This window comes from Marmota monax, unplaced genomic scaffold (genome assembly GCF_021218885.2).
Source record: "Marmota monax isolate L192 unplaced genomic scaffold, Marmota_monax_Labrador192_F-V1.1 WCK01_AAM20220418_F8-fsc00127, whole genome shotgun sequence".
Taxonomy (NCBI): domain Eukaryota; kingdom Metazoa; phylum Chordata; class Mammalia; order Rodentia; family Sciuridae; genus Marmota; species Marmota monax.
Window position 1 is genome coordinate 397,914 of NW_026692894.1, and position 20,310 is coordinate 418,223.

Genomic DNA, 20,310 nt, shown 5'->3' on the forward strand with positions numbered 1-20,310 from the left:
CACAGGCGTGTGCCATCACGCCTGACGAAGAGTCTGTCTTGTAATACATGTAACAATAGTAGATGTCAAACGTTTAAGGATCTAATTAAATTAATTTTTCTCTCTAGTTTGGACAGATCTAGGATTTGGAGAACTAGATAATTGTCCCAGAACCTTCTAACCTCAATCCATGAGCTCTGTGAGCAGCTTTGGGGCTGGGGAAGAAAGACCATTTTTACCAGGCTTTCAACACTTAACTCTGAAAAGAGAAATGCAGAAGACTCCATTAGGCTCCTCTTCTTGGGAAGAAGGGAGAAAAAGGAGCTGAGAGTCAGTCAGCAGCTTGTCCTAGCCCTCAGTGTTCCCAGAGCACCCCCCAATTTAAACACACATGCACCCCACTCAGGCAGAGAGCAGACTGCTATGGGGAGAAGCAGGGAGTCCTGTGTGGGGGAAGGACAGCTCAAACTGCAGGTCGGAGACCCTGTAAACCCAGGCACCACCACAGCTGTGTGACTTTGGTCCCACTCCTCCCACTCTGGGTCTCAGTCTCCCCATCTGCCAAGAGGGTGGTTGGAACCAGCGCTAAACTGGGATTAGGACCCAGAATGATCCCTGATGAGAGCAAAGGATCACCTGCCTCCTGATGGCACTCAGCCATGGGTACAGGTGTTCTCCCTAATTTGCATGTGTCATGATCTGCTTCAAACTCAGAAGCCCAAACTCTTGGTGGGGGAAGAGGAGGGGCGCAGAGAGCGAGTGAATGAGCAATGCTGATGGCAATGATAAGGTGATAAGCAGCCTTCCCACATGTTGAGCAAAAATTACCCATCAGGCATTGTGCTAACACATTCCATAGTTTTTCTCATTTAGGCTTGCACCAGCCCACCCAGTAGGGACCATTGTTCACGAGTGATCCTCCAGGGCTCCATAGTTAAGTGATGGAGCAGAGACTGAAGCCCAACTTCACCTGGGCTCTAAACCTGCAGTCTTGACCCCACGATGCCCTGCCTCCCGCTGGCCTCTGCCTGGGTGATTCTGACCTGGGACAGAGCCTCAGGCACAGCCGGATGACTTCCTTAAGCCAAGGGCAAGGTCAGGTTCTGAGACAGGAGGTCAAGAGGGGAGCTACGTGTCTTCAGGCACCAAAAAATAATTCTGAAATGGGTTTTTGGATATTAGATGGTATCTATGGCAACTCCAATCCTGAGCAAGGGTAAAAGGAAGGCAGTGTCTCTCCTTCACTCCCTGTCAATATGTGAGGGAGAAACTTTTAGGGAGAAAAACTAAGGGAGTCCTGCACACAATCCTGTCATGAAGAGGGCTTAATCTGTGGGGAAGGACTGTGTTAGTGCTCGGGTTTAGGTAAATGGAGGCAGATCTGAACCTACTCCTGCTCTATCACCACATTACTGGTAGGTGGATCTGTCAGACACTGAGCCGAAGCCTCCTGCCTCAATGGGCTGGGGTCCACCAGGGACCCTTTCTGGCTGCTGTTGTTGCCCAGGACTCTCCGGAAGGGCCTCCCTTTCTTTGGAAGCTTTTGAGTCTAAAAGCAGCTCTTTCTCTTTTTCTTTTGAATCCCTCTGGATCTTCGTGGTCTGACCCAGGCCTGGCAAATGGGAAACTTCTGGAATCACCAAGAACTCAGTGGGAAAGGAACGTAGGGAAAGGGCAGATGCAGAGGTTGCTGGGTTCAGGGTGTTGAGTTGCTGGGGTAGGACCTTCTGTATGAGCCTCCTCTCCAGCCTCCCCTTCACCTCCTCCTTTCCCTCACCCCTCAGGCATCAGGACCTTCCAAGTCCACCTTAACTTCTCAGCAGCGGAAGGGACTGCTCCTCCGAAAGGGCTGTTCCCCATCCTTGCCACCAATCCAGTGGAGTTCACTTACTTCCATGGGAAAGTCCCCAAGGTTGGACTCCTGTCTTTCTGTTCAGCTTTGGTCCTTGACCTTGAAGCTGGGAAAGCTTCAGCTGATCTTGAATACTTGGAGGACCTAGCTTATGGTGACGGCCACACACGTCTCACCGAATGGCATTCCTTGACCTGGCAGAAACTGAGCCAGATAGGAAGGGCCCAGAGAGGCCCATCAGATCCTGGTTACACCTCCTTATCTATTCCTTCCTTCCTTTCTTCCTTCCTTCCTTCCTTCCTTCCTTCCTTCCTTCCTTCCTTCCTTCCTTCCTTCCTTCCTCTCTTTCTCTCTTTCTCTCTCTCTCTTTCTTTCTTTCTTTCTCTTAAAGCAATGCAAGCTTATTGTTGTTTATTATTTTACAATCATATAGGCCAGAAGTCTGACATAGGGCTAAAATTAAGAGGTTGGGAAGACTTGGCTTCTTTATGGAGGCTCTAGGGAGGGTCTATTTTCTTGCCTTTTCCAGCTTCTAGAGACTGCTGCCACTCCTTGGCCATCCCCTTGCATCTTTGCAGCCATTGATAGCAGTGGCTGGTGGAATCCTCTGGTTATATCACTGGGCTCTGCTTCCATCCTTGCGTTTACACACTTACACGTGACACAACGCTGAGGACTGGGAAAGCAAATTGACTTTCCAGAGGTGCCAAATGGATTTTCCCGGGGGAGGGGGGGACGATTCCACCAGCCCTGCCTCAGCCACAGCCACAGCCACTCCCCTTCTGTATGATTTACAGAGAACAATTGTATTGTACGGAAGGAATCCCCTGCTCAGAACAACCATGGGCCAAGCAAAGCCACAGTGCTCCAGTCGGGGCTGAGTCATGGAATCTGTGACGTAGCTAGAACACCTGCCTGGGCCAGCCCGGGGTCAGATGGCCATGTTCAGAGCTGACTCTGTCCTGACCCGGGGGTGGCTTTGTGAAAGCTGCTCATTGGCCAAAGCCAAGACTTCCTGACCCTACCCCCCCAAAAAAAAAAAAAAAAAACACCCCTCCCTTTGCATTCCCATCTTCCCATCCAAGTCCTATAAATGATGGGGTTGAGTCCTTCCTTTGTGGGTTGTGGTGGTTCAGAGGTCAGATCCTTCAGGGAAGCCCTGGCTTTAACACTTTCGGTGAGGCTTTGCCTCAGTTTCCTTATCTTTAAAGCAATTTGCATGGGGATTTTTTTTTTTTAGTCATACATGACTTGCATGGGGATGTTTTTGAGAATTAAACCATGAATTAATAATATGTAGGATTCTTAGAACAGTGCCTGACATGTAAAAGTGCTCAGTAAATCTTACCTTGTATTTTTTCTATCAGAGTTTTCACTTTGCTGGGGCGGGGCGGGGGTTTGCTCAGATAAAACATTTCTGAAACTCCTAGGAGCATGCTAATAGAGGCCATTAGTATGAGAATAACTGCTGAAAGGCGCTTCCTAGACTCCCACACGAGTGAGAGAGTGTGTCTGCCCAGGAGAGAGGCTGTCCCATGTTCCCTTCCCAGTCCCGTGAAGAGCATGTCATTGAGACCAGGCATCAGGAGCCTGTCCTAGGAGATCCAGGCACGAGCTCACAGACTTGGAAGCTACAGGGTCAGGCAGGCTTTGGTGGTGGCCGCTGGAGATGTGCATTTTATCTCCCCTCTCTTGTTCTGATTGGGCCAAGGCTGCACCCTAAGGCTCCTTCCTGGTGCCCTTCTAGTCCTGCTCTGCAGCCTCAGGCATGGAGCCTGGCAGCCCTGACTGGGGAATCATGTTTGCCCAGTGCCTGGGGCAGGGCAGCACTGGGAACTGGGGCTTCCAGGAACAGGAGATGCACACAGAACCGGTTGTTTGGTACTCTTTTGAGAGGTGGACAGTCTTGGATGTACCCGCCACCTTTCTACCTTGGTAGGGCAGCACACTGAGGGCCCTGCCCACCAGTTGTCACAGTGCTAGGCGCCTCCCTGTCACACCTGAAGCCTAGCTGCTCATGGAGGACAGTGACTACAGGTATAGGAATTTGGGATGGACACATTCTGATTCCAGCACCTCTCTGACAAGCCCGGGCTCTTTTGAATACGTTATTTGGCTCTCTTGCAATTTCCTCCTCAAGTCGTTCATAAAGGAAAAAAGAAATCTCAGTTAGTTTGGAGTTCCAAGTATCCGGATTCTGGTTAACGGGGATTTGAACTTTCTTTCCTCTCTTGAGTACAGAGGAGGAGAAAGTCCCTCAGACCCTGTTAAGTGGATGAAAGGCCTCCTTGCTTGTGACCCACATAGAAAGAGGCCCTCATTGGGGCTGGGGATGTGGCTCAAGCGGTCGCGTGCTCGCCTGGCATGCGTGCGGCCCGGGTTCGATCCTCAGCACCACATACAAACAAAGATGTTGTGTCTGCCGAAAACTAAAAAATAAATATTAAAAAAAAATTCTCTCTCTCTCTCTCTCTCTCTCTCTAAAAGAAAAAAGAAAGAGGCCCTCAGTGATCCCTGCCTTGAGGAGGTGACAGTGTGCATCTGGGAGGGGATCCAAAGTTCTTATCAGTGAGTGACAGGGTCACAAGGGAGCTTGGTTGAGAAAGAGGGCATGTCTCCTCACTCCCTCCCCAGCTGCACACAGGGCCCAGGAACTGGAGGAAGGGGAGGGTCCTCAGTGACATCTTGCTGCAGGGGAAGGGACCAGGTCTGTTGAACACTTCACACTTACTCCTCACAAACAACAGTCCGAAGAGGCTGGCACTAGCATCACATCTTTTGCACAGCTGGCAACATGGGAGGCCCAGAGGAGCCGAGCAACATGGCCAGTCGGTGGCAGAGCTGAGGTTTTAGTTCACTACTACAGCCCCACTGTTTCTGCTCAGCCCTCAAGAGTGCATCAAGGAAAGCTATGCACACGCCTTTGGTGGCTTGGGGCTAGGGAACTCTTGGGTTTGAGGGGTCCAGAAGATGGAGTATTGGCCAAAGGGGACAGCAGGTGGTCTCGTGCGCTCTGCTAGTTCCAGATTAGAAATGCAAACACTTGGGCTGGGGATGTGGCTCAAGCGGTAGCACGCTCGCCTGGCATGCGTGTGGCCCGGGTTCAATCCTCAGCACCACATACAAACAAAGATGTTGTGTCCGCCGAAAACTAAAAAATAAATATTAAAATTCTCTCTCTCTGTCTCTCTTTAAAAAAAAAAAAAGAATATACGATTTAAAAAAAAAGAAATGCAAACACTTGAGAGAAAAACTGCCTTGTTTCCCTCCCTCTCTCAGAGATAAGCTTTGGTTGTCACCTTGGTCAAGCTCTCCTGGCCCCAGGAGGGACACTTTTCTGTGGCAGTGAGGACTGGGGACCCATGACAGTGTTGGGGGTGGTGGTGTGGAAGGTAAGGAGAGAGATGAACTTTGAGGGACCGAAAGCCCTGGGAACGCTGGAGGAGACCCTGGGCAATGACCCCTGAGTCCTTCCCACAAGGCTACCTCAGTGGCCCCATGAGCACACGGAATATTCCCAGGACCTTATTGTAGTAGAGCGGCTTAGCTGAGGCTAATGGGGGCCACCGCAGGCCTAGCTTCCTCACTGGGAACTGCAGGGTGGGTTGCACTTGGCTCGGCGTCCCCTCCATCTCCAGCTCACGGTCTGTCCCCACTCTCCTCCAGATGGGATCTATTATGGAGACAATCGGTTCAACACCGTGAGCGAGTCGGGAACAGCCACACTGAAAGCTCGGCCAAGAGTCCGGCCCCTGCTGACCTTCCTCCCACTGGTGAGTACCGCTCTGCTCCCGGGTCTGAGGGTCTGCTCTGGGTAGGGACGCCTTGCTTGCCACAGAGGAACCTGCCTCCCCTGTGCGGCCTGAGGGGACATCAGCCTCACCCTCTGTCATTCTTTTCCTTCCTGATGCCAATCTAGGTGGCTGCCGGGAGGAGGCATGGTTAGTGCTCATGGCAGAAAGGCCTGGGATTGGGGTGTCAGCTCCTGTAGGTCATGGGGAATTTGCGCACAGAGGTGGCCTAACGGTGGGTACCTCAAGTTAAGCGGGGCTCATTTCCCACAATCGGTGGTGGCTCTCTGCTTCATGCCAGGCCTGCATTAGGTGCTGGGATACAGCCACGTCTGCACTGGCATTGCTCAGGAGCCTGTGCCCACTGCAGGGGATGAACGACACCAACTGTTCAAACCAGGACCAGACACAGGGCAGACAGTACAGCCACAGGGTAGTCAAGGAGGGCTTAATGAAAGAGGTGACACCCAAACTGTCTCATAGGACAAACAGCACTGACCTTGGGAGAAGGGCATTTGAGACAGATTTGTCTGTGGGTCTGAAACTATGAGAAACTTCTCTTTCAAAGCCCATGATTGGGCTTTTGTTCTTTGGTGAGGTAAAAAGACCCAGAGAAAATATTTTATGACTGGTTCTGTTTTCCACAATAAAAATTCCTATATTTTCTGAAACATTCTAGACAAGTGTACTGTCAATAGAAATGTGATGCAAGAATCATATGTAATTTGAAATTTTCTAGTAGCTCCATTGAAAGCAGAAAGAAATGGGTAAGGGCTGGGGTGTGGCTCAGTGATAAAGCGCTCACCTAGCATGTGCAGGGAGGGCCCTGGGCTTAGTCATCAGCACCACAAAAAAAAAAAAAAAGTCAAACTGATTTTAATAATATATTTTACTTAACCCAGAATATATGAAAGAGTGTCATTTCAATATTTAATCAATGTAAAAAATACTAAAGAGATAGTTTACTTTCTTTTGTTCATATGAAGTGTTCAAAATCTAGAGTACCACGACATGCAGCATATCCCGCTTCTGAAGAGTGACACTTCAAGCCCTCAATGGCCACTTGTAGTCAGTGGCTGCTATGTTGGACAGGCAGACTTGGAGTCTAAGCAGCAGCCTACCAAATGTGGGTTCGCTCATATCTCTCAGGTCTGGGTCTTGGTTGGGACAACACTGTTGCCTGAGTCATGGTGACAACCATGGTGACATGTGACAACTCCTTGAGGGTTTGTACCACCTAGTCTGACAAGGCACCTTACTGTAGTCTGAGCTTTCGGGGCCTGTTAGACAGAACATGCCACACCTTGGTCCTAGTATCTGCACGCCCTGCCCAACACTGCCTGGCCCCACCACCTCCCTCTCTGCATCACCAATTTTTTTCTGGTTTGTCCAACTCCACCAGACAGACCCCAAGGTTCTAGTGAGATAGACCAAGTCTGACACCTTGCTGCATCCCCAAGGCCTCCTTGTGGAGGGTCTAGCACACAGATTTCTGTGTATACAGCTTCCAATCATATATTTTCTGCTTATAAAAGCAGTTTATGGACTGTGGTTGTGGCTCAGTGGTAGAGCACTTGCCTAGCATATGTGAGGCCCTGGATTCAATCCTCAGCACCACATATGAATAAATAAATAAAGTGAAAAATCCATTGGCAACTAAAAAATATTTTTTTTAAAGGCAATTCATGGCTATTATAGACAAATAAAGAAAGAAAACCACCACCAACAAGAAGGTATAAAGTGAGGGCCAGGCATGGTGGTACATACCTGTAATCCTAGCAGCTCTGAAGGCCGAGGCAGGAGGATCACAAGTTCAAAGCCAGCCTCAGCAACTTATCAAAGCTCTAAGCAATTTAGTGAGACCCTGTCTCTAAATTTAAAAAAGCCGGCGGGGAGGGGGGCGCTGGGGATGTGGCTCAGTGGTTAAGCACCCCTGTGTTCAATCCCTGGTACCAAAAAATAAATAAATAAATAAATAAGAAAAAGAAAGGTATCAAGTTAGTCCCCACCTTCATTTCCAGAGATGCATAAAACTGCTGTAGGGGTCACTGTAACCATAAACACAGATGAACAATTTTGACAGATCCTATTTCTGGAGGTGAGCTTATCTCTCCCCTGACCTACCCTCAACACACCTATTCAGGATCCCAATGGTGTGGTCCCAGAGCTGCCCCCTCTGTACCTGTGCTGACTATTGAATTTTAAAGTACTCTACAGGGAAAACCACATTTCCCCTAGGCTGGCTTCTCCTGTCCTGTCCTTCCCCCATCTGGATCACTCCAAGATTCTTCAACTAAAAGGTTAATGAGGTCCCCTTTGAGTGTGTTCTGATTGGCTAAGGTCCAGCATTTTCCCCACCCACCACCTTGGGCCCCACCTGACTTTCCGTCCCAGCCTGCTTGGGATCTGGTCTGGGCAGGCCCCAGGCAGGCCCTGCGGAGACTTGGGGGGGCCACTGGCTGGGGCATCGCCATCTGAAGCCGGGAGTTCTGGGCCTTCTCCGGAAATACTTCCTGGGAGCAGCCCAGAGAGGAGGCATCTCCCCAACAAATGCACCGTCCCTTGTGAGAGTGAGAGAAGGAAGACACCCTGAAGCCCAGCTGAAGCCTCAGTGGGGCCATATGAGGCTCCCTTTACAGAGACAAAAACTGAACCCAGAAAAGGGACGTGCGCTACCTTCCTTCAGTGCTGGCTAAACGAGGAATGGCAGGGGGGGCCACTTGTCCCATCCAGTGGCTCAGCCCTGTGATCTCCGCAGGAGCACTTAGTGTGCCAGGCAACGCTCCAAGTATCATGCATGTGAATGGAGCCACATTCATTGACTATTGAATTTTAAAGTACTCTACAGGGAAAACCGCATTTCCCCTCGGCTGGTTTCTCCTGTCCTTCCCACTTCTGGATCACTCCAAGATCCTTCAGCTAAAGGGTTAATGAGGTCCCTTTAGGAAGCTGCTGTCGTGAACCCCCATTTTACCGATGGAGAAATTGAAGAACTGAGAAAAGTGACTTGCTTAAGTGGCAGAACCAGGACTCAAACCCCTGCAGCCAGCTTCCAGGGCCAAGTGCTATTCAGGCCACCCTCCCTCCTCCTCCCCCACTGCCTAGAAGCCTTGTCTTCCCCTCCTAGAGGACCAGCCTAGAACCATTACCACCTCCCTTGTCTGCCTCTCTGAATCCCCACCCCACAGCTGGGGCCAGGTCTCTTGCCTCTTTTAGATCATAGACCCTTTGAGGCCCCGATGGAGCTACAGACTGCCTGCACACAGTTTTGCTTACCATTTCACCAGAGGACTCAGAAGCCCACCCTCCATGTGCCTTTAGATTAGAAACCCTTGGTCCATGCCCTCTTTGGCAGCTACAGTTCTGTGGTCCTGATTCAGGTTCCAAGACCCCAGTCGTTCACCATCATTAGCCGTCTAATACTGGGTGGAAGGGAATCAGCATCTTGATCCTCTTCTCCTATGTGGCCCTCAGGTTCCATTCACAGGCCCAGTCCCCAGCTTTCTTCCCACAGGGGCACGAGGTCAGGAGAATGGGGAGACATGGGAGGACAGCACTGCATGTGGCTTGGGCTCACACACATACATACGTGTGCGCACACACACCCTGTCCCCCAGCCCGAGTCAGGTTGGGTGGGGAGCTGGGCCAGGGCCTGAGCCCTGCCTGACACTGGCCTAGCTGGCTGGGCTCCATGCCTCTCTCCTTCCCTCCTACATTCAGAGGGCACCTCCCACGGAGGCTACCCTGGGGCAGGGGAGGTGGGAGGCAGCATCCAAAAAGTCAGGTGACAGCCCAGCAAGGTCTTGGAGCTCTTGCCTGAATGATCCCTTGCCATCAGTACCTTCCATGAGCCTGCCAGGGGATAGGGTTCAAGAGGAGAGGGCAAGACGAGGTGGGGGGAGCTGTGACAGGTACCTCTGCCCTGGAGCTTCCTCGCTCTGTTTGAGCTAGAGGTGGTGAGGACCAAGAGAGGTGGCACCTAGCAAAGCCAATGATGAGAAGGACCTTGGATCCCTCAGTGACAGGAATAGGACCTGGGATCAATCCTTGGGTTGCTGAGGGCCAAGTCCTTCTTCTTTCTGGGCCTGTAGCTCCTCATTCATCAGTTGGGGTTACACTGAATGGTCCCCAAAGGCCTCCTCAGCTGTGACTGTCTGTGTTAAAATGGCTCCCTGGTGGAAGGGGAGGAGGCATGGTTAGCTCCCTAGAGACCTGTCTCCTCTCACATGGATGACTTCTTGAGTTCTGCTTCTTCCTTGAAGAGGTGGCATTCTAGCCACCAGGGCCACCCCACCTTCCTGTTTGGGGAAGTCTGAGAAGCTGAATTAGAACCACCAAACTTCACGCCAGCAACCCAGGAGGCTGAGGTAGGAGGATTGCCAGCCTCAGCAACTTAGTGAGACCCCTGTCTCAAAATAAAAAATAAAAAAGACTGGGTGTGTAGCTCAGTAGCAAAGTGTCTCTGGGTTCAATCCCTGGTACAAAAAAAAAAAAAAAAAGAACCACCAAACTACAGAGATTACCAAAATGAGAACACTGAGGCCTGGGGAGGGGACAGTCTGCCCAGGCTGCAGCTCAAAGAGAACTGAGATAGGAGCTGGGCCTTCCTCCTAGGCCAGTCCTGTCCACTGTAGACCTGGGCTGAGGAAGGAGCAATCCTTTTGCTCTACTTCTAAGGGAAACCAGGCCCCTACCTGAGAGCTGAGCCATGAACAGCAGCTCACAGGAAGGCTGTGCTTGTCTCTCCCTCCAGAATGCAACCGTCTCCGTCATGATGCATGTGAGGAATTTAAAACTAAATGCCCATGTGGCAAGTTTGGGTAAACTGGCTAGACAGGTCCCCAAGGGTGCCTGGGGTGGTGAGAACTCCCTGGATCACCCCACCCTCTGAGTCAGACAGGCCCAGCTCTGCCAGGGGAGGTATCCCTGGGCTCCGGCAGCCCTGCCTGTTCTGGGCGCCTCCCTCTATTCCTCTGTGGCCTGGGAGCTCAAGGAAACAGCTGGAGTCAACTTCATCCCTCCCTCCCACCCTCTCCCCAGCTGCAGGAGCTCATCTCTAAACTCAAGGCCCGGGCTCTTTTTGGGGGTAGGAGCTGAGCTCCCTAAGCTCAGCCTTGCTAGCTTTTGACTCACTCCTGGGGGCAATGTTGGGTGGAAGGGTGGGGGCGAGGGCTGTAGGAGCACTGTGCCCCTTTTTCCACCCACAGGGCCCTTTCACTTATGGTGAGGGCCTCCGCCAGGACCTCCAAAGGTGGGTCCAGGGGAAGACGGCTTTACGGTAGTAATTCTGCTCTGGCCCCAGGAGAGATCTGAGGTCCTGACAGACCGTGGGAGGAAAGGCGGGGAAGCTCTTTTGCAAAAAAATGCTCACTGTCGCTCAAATTCAGAGAAGCTGCTCTGTGGGGAACACACAGCTGTGTTATAAAATGTAAGGTTGGCCCTTCTAGATCCTCCAGCCTGCCCGCTGGCCAGCACCCCCACACTGCCCCCAAAGCCAGCAGCAAGCGGCTGGGTTTCTCCAGCCAAGTATGTGGGAGCCTGGAGGGGTCTCCTGTTGCTCTCACTCTGGGTGCCCTAGAGGGGCCCCATCCCCCCAGACTACAGCAGTGCTGCCAACTGTGCCTGGCTCTAACTCTGGCCCAGGGCCCTCTCCTCACCCCCCACACATAGCTGCACCGCCATCCTTAGGGGCTCAGCTGCAGAAGGTGTCTGGTGAGGAGGTTTGCATTCCGTGATGGATGAACCGCTAGGACTCAGAGCTGGCAAGTACCCAAGGACCAAGGTCAGCCATGCATTGCCCACTGGCCAGGCCCCTGGAGACCCACCCTTGGGGCGTGGCTGGGCTCCGAGGAATCTCAGGCATGAGGATGTGTGCATGGGGGAGCACCAGGAGGCCACCAGAAGGGGAGCAGCAGGCCACACCCCTCAAACTGCAAAGGGGAGACTAGACTAGACTCCTCCTCCTAGTGTTTCCTTTCTTTCCTCCTTCCCTCCCTTCCTCCCCCTCTCTTCAATCCTAAAATGTTAGTAATCAAGAGGGCACTAGAGGATTCCTAATGACTTGTTGCTGACCATTGGGAAATACCCTTATCAATCCAACCAGACAGACGTGCCCCAGGGGTTGTGCCCTGGGCAGAGAATCTGAGAGCTCAGGCTGCTTCAAAACCCTGCTCCCATCAGAGCTCTGGGATGAGAACCCAGGGAAATAACCTTTCTTTGGTGCTGCTCTGCAGGACCTCTGGAGGTGCAGTCACCTCTGTTGTCACAGCAAACCCAAGGCAGATGGTAACATCCCGATCTTACAGAAGAGAAAACTGGACCTAAGGCAAGAGGGGGGCACACTTAGTAAGCGCTGACTATGTCAGATACTGTCTTAGATTGCTTTTAGTCAATGGAGTTAAGATTGCAAATCTGGTCTGCCTGATTTCAAAATTGATGTTTTTTCCACTCAGCCACAATATTTTTTAAAAAAAATTATAATTGTACTGGGTGGGGTATTTATTTATTTATTTATTTATTTTTGGTGTGTGTGTATGTGTAGGGTGGGTATTTTTTGTTGTTGTTGTTGTTTGTTTGTTTTTTCAGACAGTGTGAATAAGTTGTCCAGGTTGGCCTCAAACTTGTGATTCTCCTGCCTCAGCCTCCTGAGAGCTAGGATTACCAGCCTGTACCACCAGGCCCAGCTTAGGGCACTTAAAAAAATTATGAATGAAATATAAGTTCATTGTTAAGAACTGAGAAAGAGCTGGGCGCAGTGGTACACACCTATAATCCCAATTACTCTGGAGGCTGAGACAAGACGATCACAATTTATTAAGATCCTGTCTCAAAATTTAAAAAAGGGTTAGGGATGTGGTAAAATGCCCTTGGATTTAATCCCCTGTACCACAAAAAGGAAAAAAAATAACAAGAAATAGAGACAAGTACAAGGAAAAAAATAAATGCAAATATTCCTGGAATGGTGCTGTTCTTTGCAGATGCCTCCTTCTGCCTGTTTCCTTCCAGAAGCATTTTAATATCCTGGGCCGCGTCTTCCACTGAGCTGGGTCACTGGCTTGCGCACCCCTGCGAAGTCAGTGAGGTGGCCAATGGTCTTAGCCGCTGGGTGTTGTCTGGGTGTGGGGACGAGGAAGTGCTGAGGCCCAGTTTCGTGGCGTTCCCAACCTGCAGGGCCAGCACTGGACTCTGCCCCAGGCATGGGGCAAGGTTGAGTAGCAGCAGGGAGTGGCCGTGGCATGGCCGGCTGCCCAGGCGGGCCCAGGAAGGGAGGCGCCTGCTGGCCGGCCCGCCAGGGGTGCACTCAGCTGCTTATTTGCGTGTTCTCTGCTGCAGTGGCCACAGGTGGGTTCAGGCTGTCTCGATGTGGGCTGCCACCAAGGGCCGTACATTCAAGGTGCATTCCAACCCCAGCGACAGCACCAGGGGCATCCGGGTCTCTCTCATTTTCCCAGGACCAGTGTACTGAGGGTGGGGTGTGACCAGCTCCTCAGCTGACAGCAGCAGAGTCCCATGTGTGAGGCCAACAGTGACCCCCAGCTCAGTCCTCCTGCCAGGCCCGCAGCTGCTGGAAAACCTTCAAGGGCTTCCTCCCAGCTCTCCTCTACCTTCCCCTTTGGCTTCTCTGGAGTTAGATGACTACCCAGAGACTACCCATCTGTCCCAACACCCTGTCATTGAGAGGTAACCCCAAGCATTCAGGTCACCACCTACACAATACAGGTGAGCAAGTCACAGACGGGACACACGGTCGAAGTAATCCTTGCCATGTGTTTACAGAAGAACCAGAAAACTGGGGCCTAAAAGGAGATTTGACTTTGCTTTCAGTTCACTGGTGCCCGAGATGGCACCAGAAGATGCTTTCTGTGTGTCCTGTATCTTTCTACCACTCATTTACCCACCCAGGAATTTACCCATTCAACAAACAATTATTGAATTGTCCAGTCTGTGCCAAAGACTCAGCACATTCAAAGATTCAGCTGTCACCTGAGCCTCAAGTAGGCTGTGCTGGACAGCAGACCACAGTCATGTACAGTATTTGCTCAGTTATACTATAGTAGTGGCAAAGAGGGGAACTCTGAGGTCCTGTTGTTGGCTCTGTCACTTGCTATCTGTGTGACCTTGGTCAGTGTACTTACCCTCTCTGTGCTTTCAGTTTCCTCATCTATAAAATAAAAACAATAACCTTTCACAGGGTTACTATGAAGACTAACTGGGTTGCTACATGTGAGGTACTTGGAACTGTGCCTTGTATTTAATAAGAACCTAACATCGAGTTGAAATAGTAATGCATACAGGGCCTTAAGTGCTCAAAGGGAAGAGAAACTAACTTGGGCTAGGGTTGCCAAGGACATCATGGCAGAGGAGCATTTAATCTGGGGTTTAAAAGATAACCAGGCTGGGCACAGTGGTGCACACCTGTAATCCAGTGACTTGGGAGGCCGAGGCAGGAGGATGACAAGTTCAAGACCAGCCTCAGCAACCTAGCAAGGCCCTAAGGAACTAGGCAAGATCCTGTCTCAAAATAAAAAATAAAATGGGCTGGGGATGTGACTCAGTGGTATGGGGCCTCTGGGTTCAATCCCTGGTACCAAGGATGGAAGGAAGGAAGGAAAGATAGATACCTAGGAGTTTGCCAGATAGAGAAGAGCAGCCTAGACAATAAGAGCAAGAGCAGAGCCTGAGAAGTGGAAATAAACCCCAAGGGGACTGTAGAGCTGTCAGAGGATGGGAAGGCAGGTAGGCCAATCATCTTGGGGGGTTTAAAACTACTCATCCACCCAGCACCTCTAAAACCTCTAGTAAATGCATAGATTCTAAGTCTCCCCCAGTGTTTTGCTTTGGATGGTCTCATATTTTTGTTGTTCTCGTCTTTTGTTTGCTTTGCTTAATTGTTTTTTTTAAATTATAAGATACACATATTGTAAAATTCACCATTTTAATCATTTGAAAGTGTATAACTCTCTAAGCACAGTGGTGCACACCTTGACCCCAGCTATTTGGGAGTCTGAGGCAGGAGGATTCAAGTTTGAGGCCAGTCTCCGCAACTTAGCACAACCCTGTCAGAGAGAGAGAGAGAGAGAAAGAAGAAGGAGGAGGAGGAGGAGGAGGAGGAAAGAAAAGAGGGCTTGGGGATATAGCTCAGTGATTCAATGCCCAGTGCCACAAAATTTAAAAAGAAAGAAAGAACAAGGGAGGGAAGCGTGTATAACTCAGTAGCATTAAGTACATAACTTTTTCTTTTATTAATTTTATTTATTTATTTGTTTGTTTTTATGTGGTGCTGAGGATTAAATCCAGTGCCTCACCCATAAGAGGCAAGTGCTCTACCACTGAGCCACAATCCTAGCCCCAACTTTTTCTTTTTAACTAATCTTGATGTGCAAAAAAGTTAGAGGAATGTTGCAAAGAACTCTCTGGAGCCTTCTCCCAGACTCACCAGATGTTGCACATTTGCTTTCTGTTCCCTTCTTCCCTTTACATAGATAGACAGATAGGGAGGGAGGCAGGGAGGGAGAGGCACCCAGTAGGAGTAGAAATGAGAGCTGGCTATCTCTATGTTTATGATATAGTTTCTTCCTGAACCATGGAAGTGTACATTGAGACCTGTGTCCCTTTATTCCTAAGTACCTGGGCATGCATTACCTAAGAACAGAGCAGATCTCTGCAATCTGCAGGAACTTGGTGTTGATACAATGTGCTTTTTGTATTGGGTTATTCCCAATTGTCCCCCTAACGCCCTTCATAGCATAGTCCTCCCTCAATTCCAGAATCCAATTCAGATTCTGGACCTAGCGTGGAAGTGTAACCCGAAAGTCCTCTTTCCTCCTCCTCCTCTTCCTCTTCCTCCTCCTCCTCCTTTTCTTTCTCCTCCTCCTCCCCTCCTCCTCCTCTTCCTCCTCCTTTTCTTCTTCCTCCTCCTCCTCCTCCTTTTCTTCCTCCTCCTCCACCTCCTCCTCCTCCTCCTTCTCCTTCTTCTTTTCCTGTGACACTGGGCATTGAACCCTTGGGTGCTCTACCACTGAGCTACTGGGCTACTACCCAGCCCGTTTCATTTTGAGACAGGGTCTCACTAAGTTGTCCAGACTGGCCTCAAACTTGAATGGTCTTGCCTTAGCCTCCCGAATCCCTGGGACTACAGGCATGTGCCACCATGCCTGGCCCAAGTTCTGTTCTTACTGAGGCTTCACCTCATTCTCAGCTCAAGGAGGAGGGTAGGACATTCGGCACCCACAGGGATCAGTGCTGTCCCTATCTGCACATTGCATGCTGAAAATGTCAGGCCAGTGCACTCAATACCAGCTGCTTGGTTCCCCGGTGACCAGCAAGTGGGAGATTAACCTTCATAATCTATTTTTCTGGGACCAAGATTCAGATGCGTTTGCACTTGCCTTCCTGGAACACACACCAATGGAAGCTGCCGCTCAGTGAACTCATGGGGTTGTGAGAGGGAAGAATGGGCTGGGAGCTCCTGAAGGCATGAGGCTGGCTTTGGGACCTTCTCCAGGAGTCGGATGGCTGAGACTATGGTGAGGTGGTTGGTGTGGACTGAGACCCCTCATGGATGAGGTGGGACCTAAAGCCCAGATCTCCACCTGACTTGCTCTGACAAGCTTCTTAGGAGAGGCTGCTCCCAAATTATCAAAGAGTAATTCCAAGAAGGCGCACTTAGTAACACAGGGTCTCAATGCATGGGGCCGTGGGCTCCTAGAGGGCAAAGCTGAGTACCCCTTTGGGTCTTGTCAGTGTAGATGGGTGTAGACAGCAGACTGCTCCTTTTTTTTTTTTTTTTTTCTTTTTAGGTGGACACAACATCTTTAGTTTGTTTTTATGTGGTGCTGAGAATCGAACCCAGTGTCTCACGCATGCTTGGCAAGCGCTCTACCACTTGAGCCACATCCCTAGCCCCAGACAGCTCCTTTTTAACCACAACAGCAGCTAGCCTTTATTGAGCTTTTATGATCTGCCAAAAGCGATGTGCTTCTCATCACTTAGTCATCATGACTTCCCTAGAATGGGCGCATTTTATTCTTTTCACCATTTCAAAGATGGGAAAATGCAGACAAAAAGCTCAAGTAACTCACACAGCCCAGTAGCTAAGATTCAAATCCAGACCAGTTGGCTCCAAGGCCAGTGCTCTTCCCTGTACCAAAACCCCAGAGAGGCTCAGCTAGTCCCTGAAGGACAAGAGATTTTAAGAGAGACAAAACACCAAGGAATGGGAACTCCAGACCTGGGTTTGGTTATACTGGTTGTGTGACTTTAGGCAGCTTCCCAAACACTTCAGCTGAGCCCAGTGGTGCACACCTATAATCTCAGTGGCTCAGGAGGCAGAGGCAGGAGGATTATGAGTTCAAAGCCAGACTCAGCAATTTAGCGAGGTGCTGACAACTCAGTGAGACCTTATCTCTAATAAAATACGAAATAAGGCTGGGGATGTGGTTCAGTGATCAAGTGCCCCTGAATTCAATCCCTGGTACCCCCCAACTCCCCCCCAAAAAACCATTTCTATGGCTCAGGTTCCTCAACTGGTAAATATAGTATCTTTTTCATAGGTTAGAGACAGTATGTTTAGAACATAGTGCAAGTAGCAATTATTATTATTGTTGTTGTTGTTATTATTATAAGTAGATGTGAGGCCTAGGAAGGGTGGCACACGCCTGTAATTCCAGAGACTCAGGAAGCTGAGGTAGGAGGATCACAAGTTTGAGGCTAGCTTCAGCAACTTAGTGAGACCCTGTCTGAAAATAAAAAGTAGGAAGGGCTGGGGATGTGGTTCAGTGGTTAAGTGCCCCTGGGTTCAATCCCCAGTATCAAAAAAAAAAAAAAGAGAGAGAGAGAGAGAGAAAAGAAAGAAAGAAATAGAAGTAGAGGCAGCCTGAGTAGGTATCCAGGATGAATGTGGACTCTAGGGTACAGTTCTGGAGGGCGGCGGGGCGGAAGTCAATCTGGCTAGAAAGTGAGATGGGTGTAATGGGTGAATGGAAAAGAAAAGTCGGCTGGGAAACAGGAGGCTAGGTCATTGAGAACCTTCAAAGCTACCATAAAATGCCCTCCAGCTCTTCAAAATGACAGGTGTGTGGACTTTGTTGACATATGGAAATGTGTGTTTGGAAAAAAAAAACAGAATGCAAAATAGTCTGTACACACTGACAGCTGGGGAAACATGCTACGCTCTGTTACGTTTAGAGATCAGAAGGGCATCCGTGGTGCTGCAGGGTGCCAGTTTGCCACCTTCTTATTTATTTTTCTGTAAATACCTAATGAAAACTAAGAGTAAACAAGAGGTCAGGCTGAGGGCTTTAGCTTTTAACCTGTGGATATCCATGGGGAATCACTGCAGATTCTATTTTCTCTTGTTTTTCTTTGAGATTTAATTCATATACAGTTGACCCTCACTATTTTATTTGCAAATTTTCCTGGTGGCTCAAATTTAATTGTAACCCCAGAATTGACACAGACATAGCTCCTAGGGTCATTCTCAGACACACACAGAGTGGTAAAAATTTTGAGTGGCCCAATGTACATGTTCCCAGCTGAGCTCAAACAAGAGGACACTTGCCTTCTTGTTTCAGCTGTCATTATGTAAACAGGTGTCCTTTTCTATTTAGTGCTTATGTTTTTTTCATATTTCTGGGATTAGTGGTTTTTGTTTTTTGTTGGTGCTGGGGATCGAACCCAGGGCACTTTGTGCATGCTAGGCAAACACTCTACCAACTGAGCTATTGCCCCAACCCCCATGTTTTTTCATATTTCTATGCTTTGTGTGTGTGTGTGACTTAGTGGTTTAAAATGCCTTCAAGTTGGGCTGGGGATGTGGCTCAAGCGGTAGCACGCTCGCCTGGCATGCGTGCGGCCCGGGTTCGATCCTCAGCACCACATACAATCAAAGATATTGTGTCCACCGAAAAACTAAAAAATAAATATTAAAATTCTCTCTCTCTCTCTTAAAAAAAAAAAAAGCCTTCAAGTGTAGCGCAGAAGCACCTTTTTTCTTTTTGGGGGGGGTTGGTACCAGGGATTGAACTGAGGGGCACTTAACCACTGAGCCACATCCCCAGCCCTTTTTTGTTTTTGGGGTTTTTTTTTTTTTGGTTTGTTTTTGAGACAGGATCTCACTGAGTTGCTTAGGGCCTTGGCTAAATTGCTGAGGCTGGCTTTGAACTTGTGATCCTCCTGTGTCAGCCTCCAGAGCCACTGGGATTACAGGTGTGTACCACCCAGCTCAACAGTATATATTAAATCAACAATATATATTAAATGTCTTTAATCAGAAGCCCACAAAGCAAAGTTATGTATTGATCAGTTGACAAAAAGTTGTAACTAGAGGTTCACGGAAACCTAACCCTGTATTTCCTCAGGAATAGTGATTCCATATTCAATATTGTGTTGGCTGCAACTTTATAGAATGTAACTGTCACTGCTAACGAAAATTGCAGGGCACCGTGGCGCACATCTGTAATCTCAACAACTGGGAGACTGAGGCAGGAGGGTCGCAAGCTTGAGGCCATCCTCAGCAATTTAGGGAGACCCTATCTCAAAATAAAAAAATAAAAGGACTGAGGGTGTGGTTCTGTAGTAAAGTATCCCTGGGTTCAATCCCTAGTACCTAAATAAATAAATAAATAAAAGAATTGACTATACCACCAGATTTACCTGTTTAAATTCATTCTTTTTAATGTATGTACAAGGTGGCACAACCACAACCACATCGTCACTGCAGATTTTCAAGTAGTAAGATGGCCTTGCAGAGTGACTTGAGAATTGCCTGTCCATCTTTCCCTGTCTCCTGACCTCTCTGGTTCCTTTCAGAATGCCCAGGAGAGCCATGGGCTGGCTGTGCCCACCCCTTCTGTCCCAGAAGACTTTGCAGACAAAGAGGTGACAGGTAAGAAGGCTCTGGGTTTGGGTTTTCAGCATCTTTCTTCCTTCTTGGACCCTGAGCCCCAAAGCCAAGTATCTGACCCACCTCCCCAGCTGGTGGCACAGCCAGAGCCCTTAGGCCTCTTGGCCATGGTTGTGATGGGTGGGAGCAGCGGGAAGCTGGGGAGAGCCAGGGTTGGCCAAGGCTACGGAGGAGGAGGGGAAAGGGATAGTGACAGAACTGGGCTGCAGAAGGAATCAGAGAGCTGTGAAATGGTAGGAAGTATTCTGGCATCCAGTGAACCTGGCTTGGAACCCCAGCTCCCCCATATTCCCTTTGCCTCCTTGGGCAAGACAGCCTCTTGCACCTCTGTAGCTCCCAAGGAACGATGGGCAACAGTGCCAGCCCTGGAGGAGTAAATTAAGTGTTGGATGGCATGGAAGTCACACTGTGCTGACAACCTGCCAGTGACTTCCAGTGTCACTCAGAGGACTGCTGGGTTTGGCTCATCACCTGCTCTTTCCCCTCCCACACTGCCCCTGGGCACTTAAGAACCCCAAGCATATTACCACCTGGGGGGCTTTGCTCTGCTGTGCCCTCTGCATAGAGAGCACCAGCGACCCCTGCAGGGCTGTCCCTCCCTGTGCTCCAAGGTCACAGGCTCTTGGAGACCTTGCCTGACCATTTTAAACCGCACCCTCAGCCTCTCCCTGTTTTTTTTTTACCCAATACATTCAACATCTGATGTGGTCATAACTTATGGATGTATTGATTGTGTTCACTGCCTGTCCCCTTGTCCCTTTAAAGTATAAGCCCCAGGAGAATCA

At 49.6% G+C, this 20,310-nt stretch overlaps 2 protein-coding genes and 1 non-coding gene across 4 annotated transcripts in view; 1 reads left to right on the forward strand and 2 right to left on the reverse strand.

The window, feature by feature from the left end:
- Cimip3 (ciliary microtubule inner protein 3) overlaps window positions 1-20,310 on the reverse strand; it is an 81,545-nt gene that overhangs the window by 21,257 nt on the left and 39,978 nt on the right. The gene's annotated exons all lie outside the window — the stretch shown is intronic.
- The window catches only part of CUNH6orf132 (chromosome unknown C6orf132 homolog), a 32,705-nt gene that overhangs the window by 5,997 nt on the left and 6,398 nt on the right, over window positions 1-20,310 (forward strand). Inside the window, exons 2-3 of the mRNA XM_046450677.2 lie at window positions 5,498-5,604; window positions 19,432-19,507. Of these exons, the coding sequence (XP_046306633.1) occupies window positions 5,498-5,604; window positions 19,432-19,507 (183 nt within the window). The remainder of the gene's footprint in view (window positions 1-5,497; window positions 5,605-19,431; window positions 19,508-20,310) is intronic.
- Window positions 18,277-18,354, reverse strand: Trnaa-agc (transfer RNA alanine (anticodon AGC)). Its single transcript has one exon. It is a non-coding gene; the product is annotated as a tRNA-Ala (tRNA).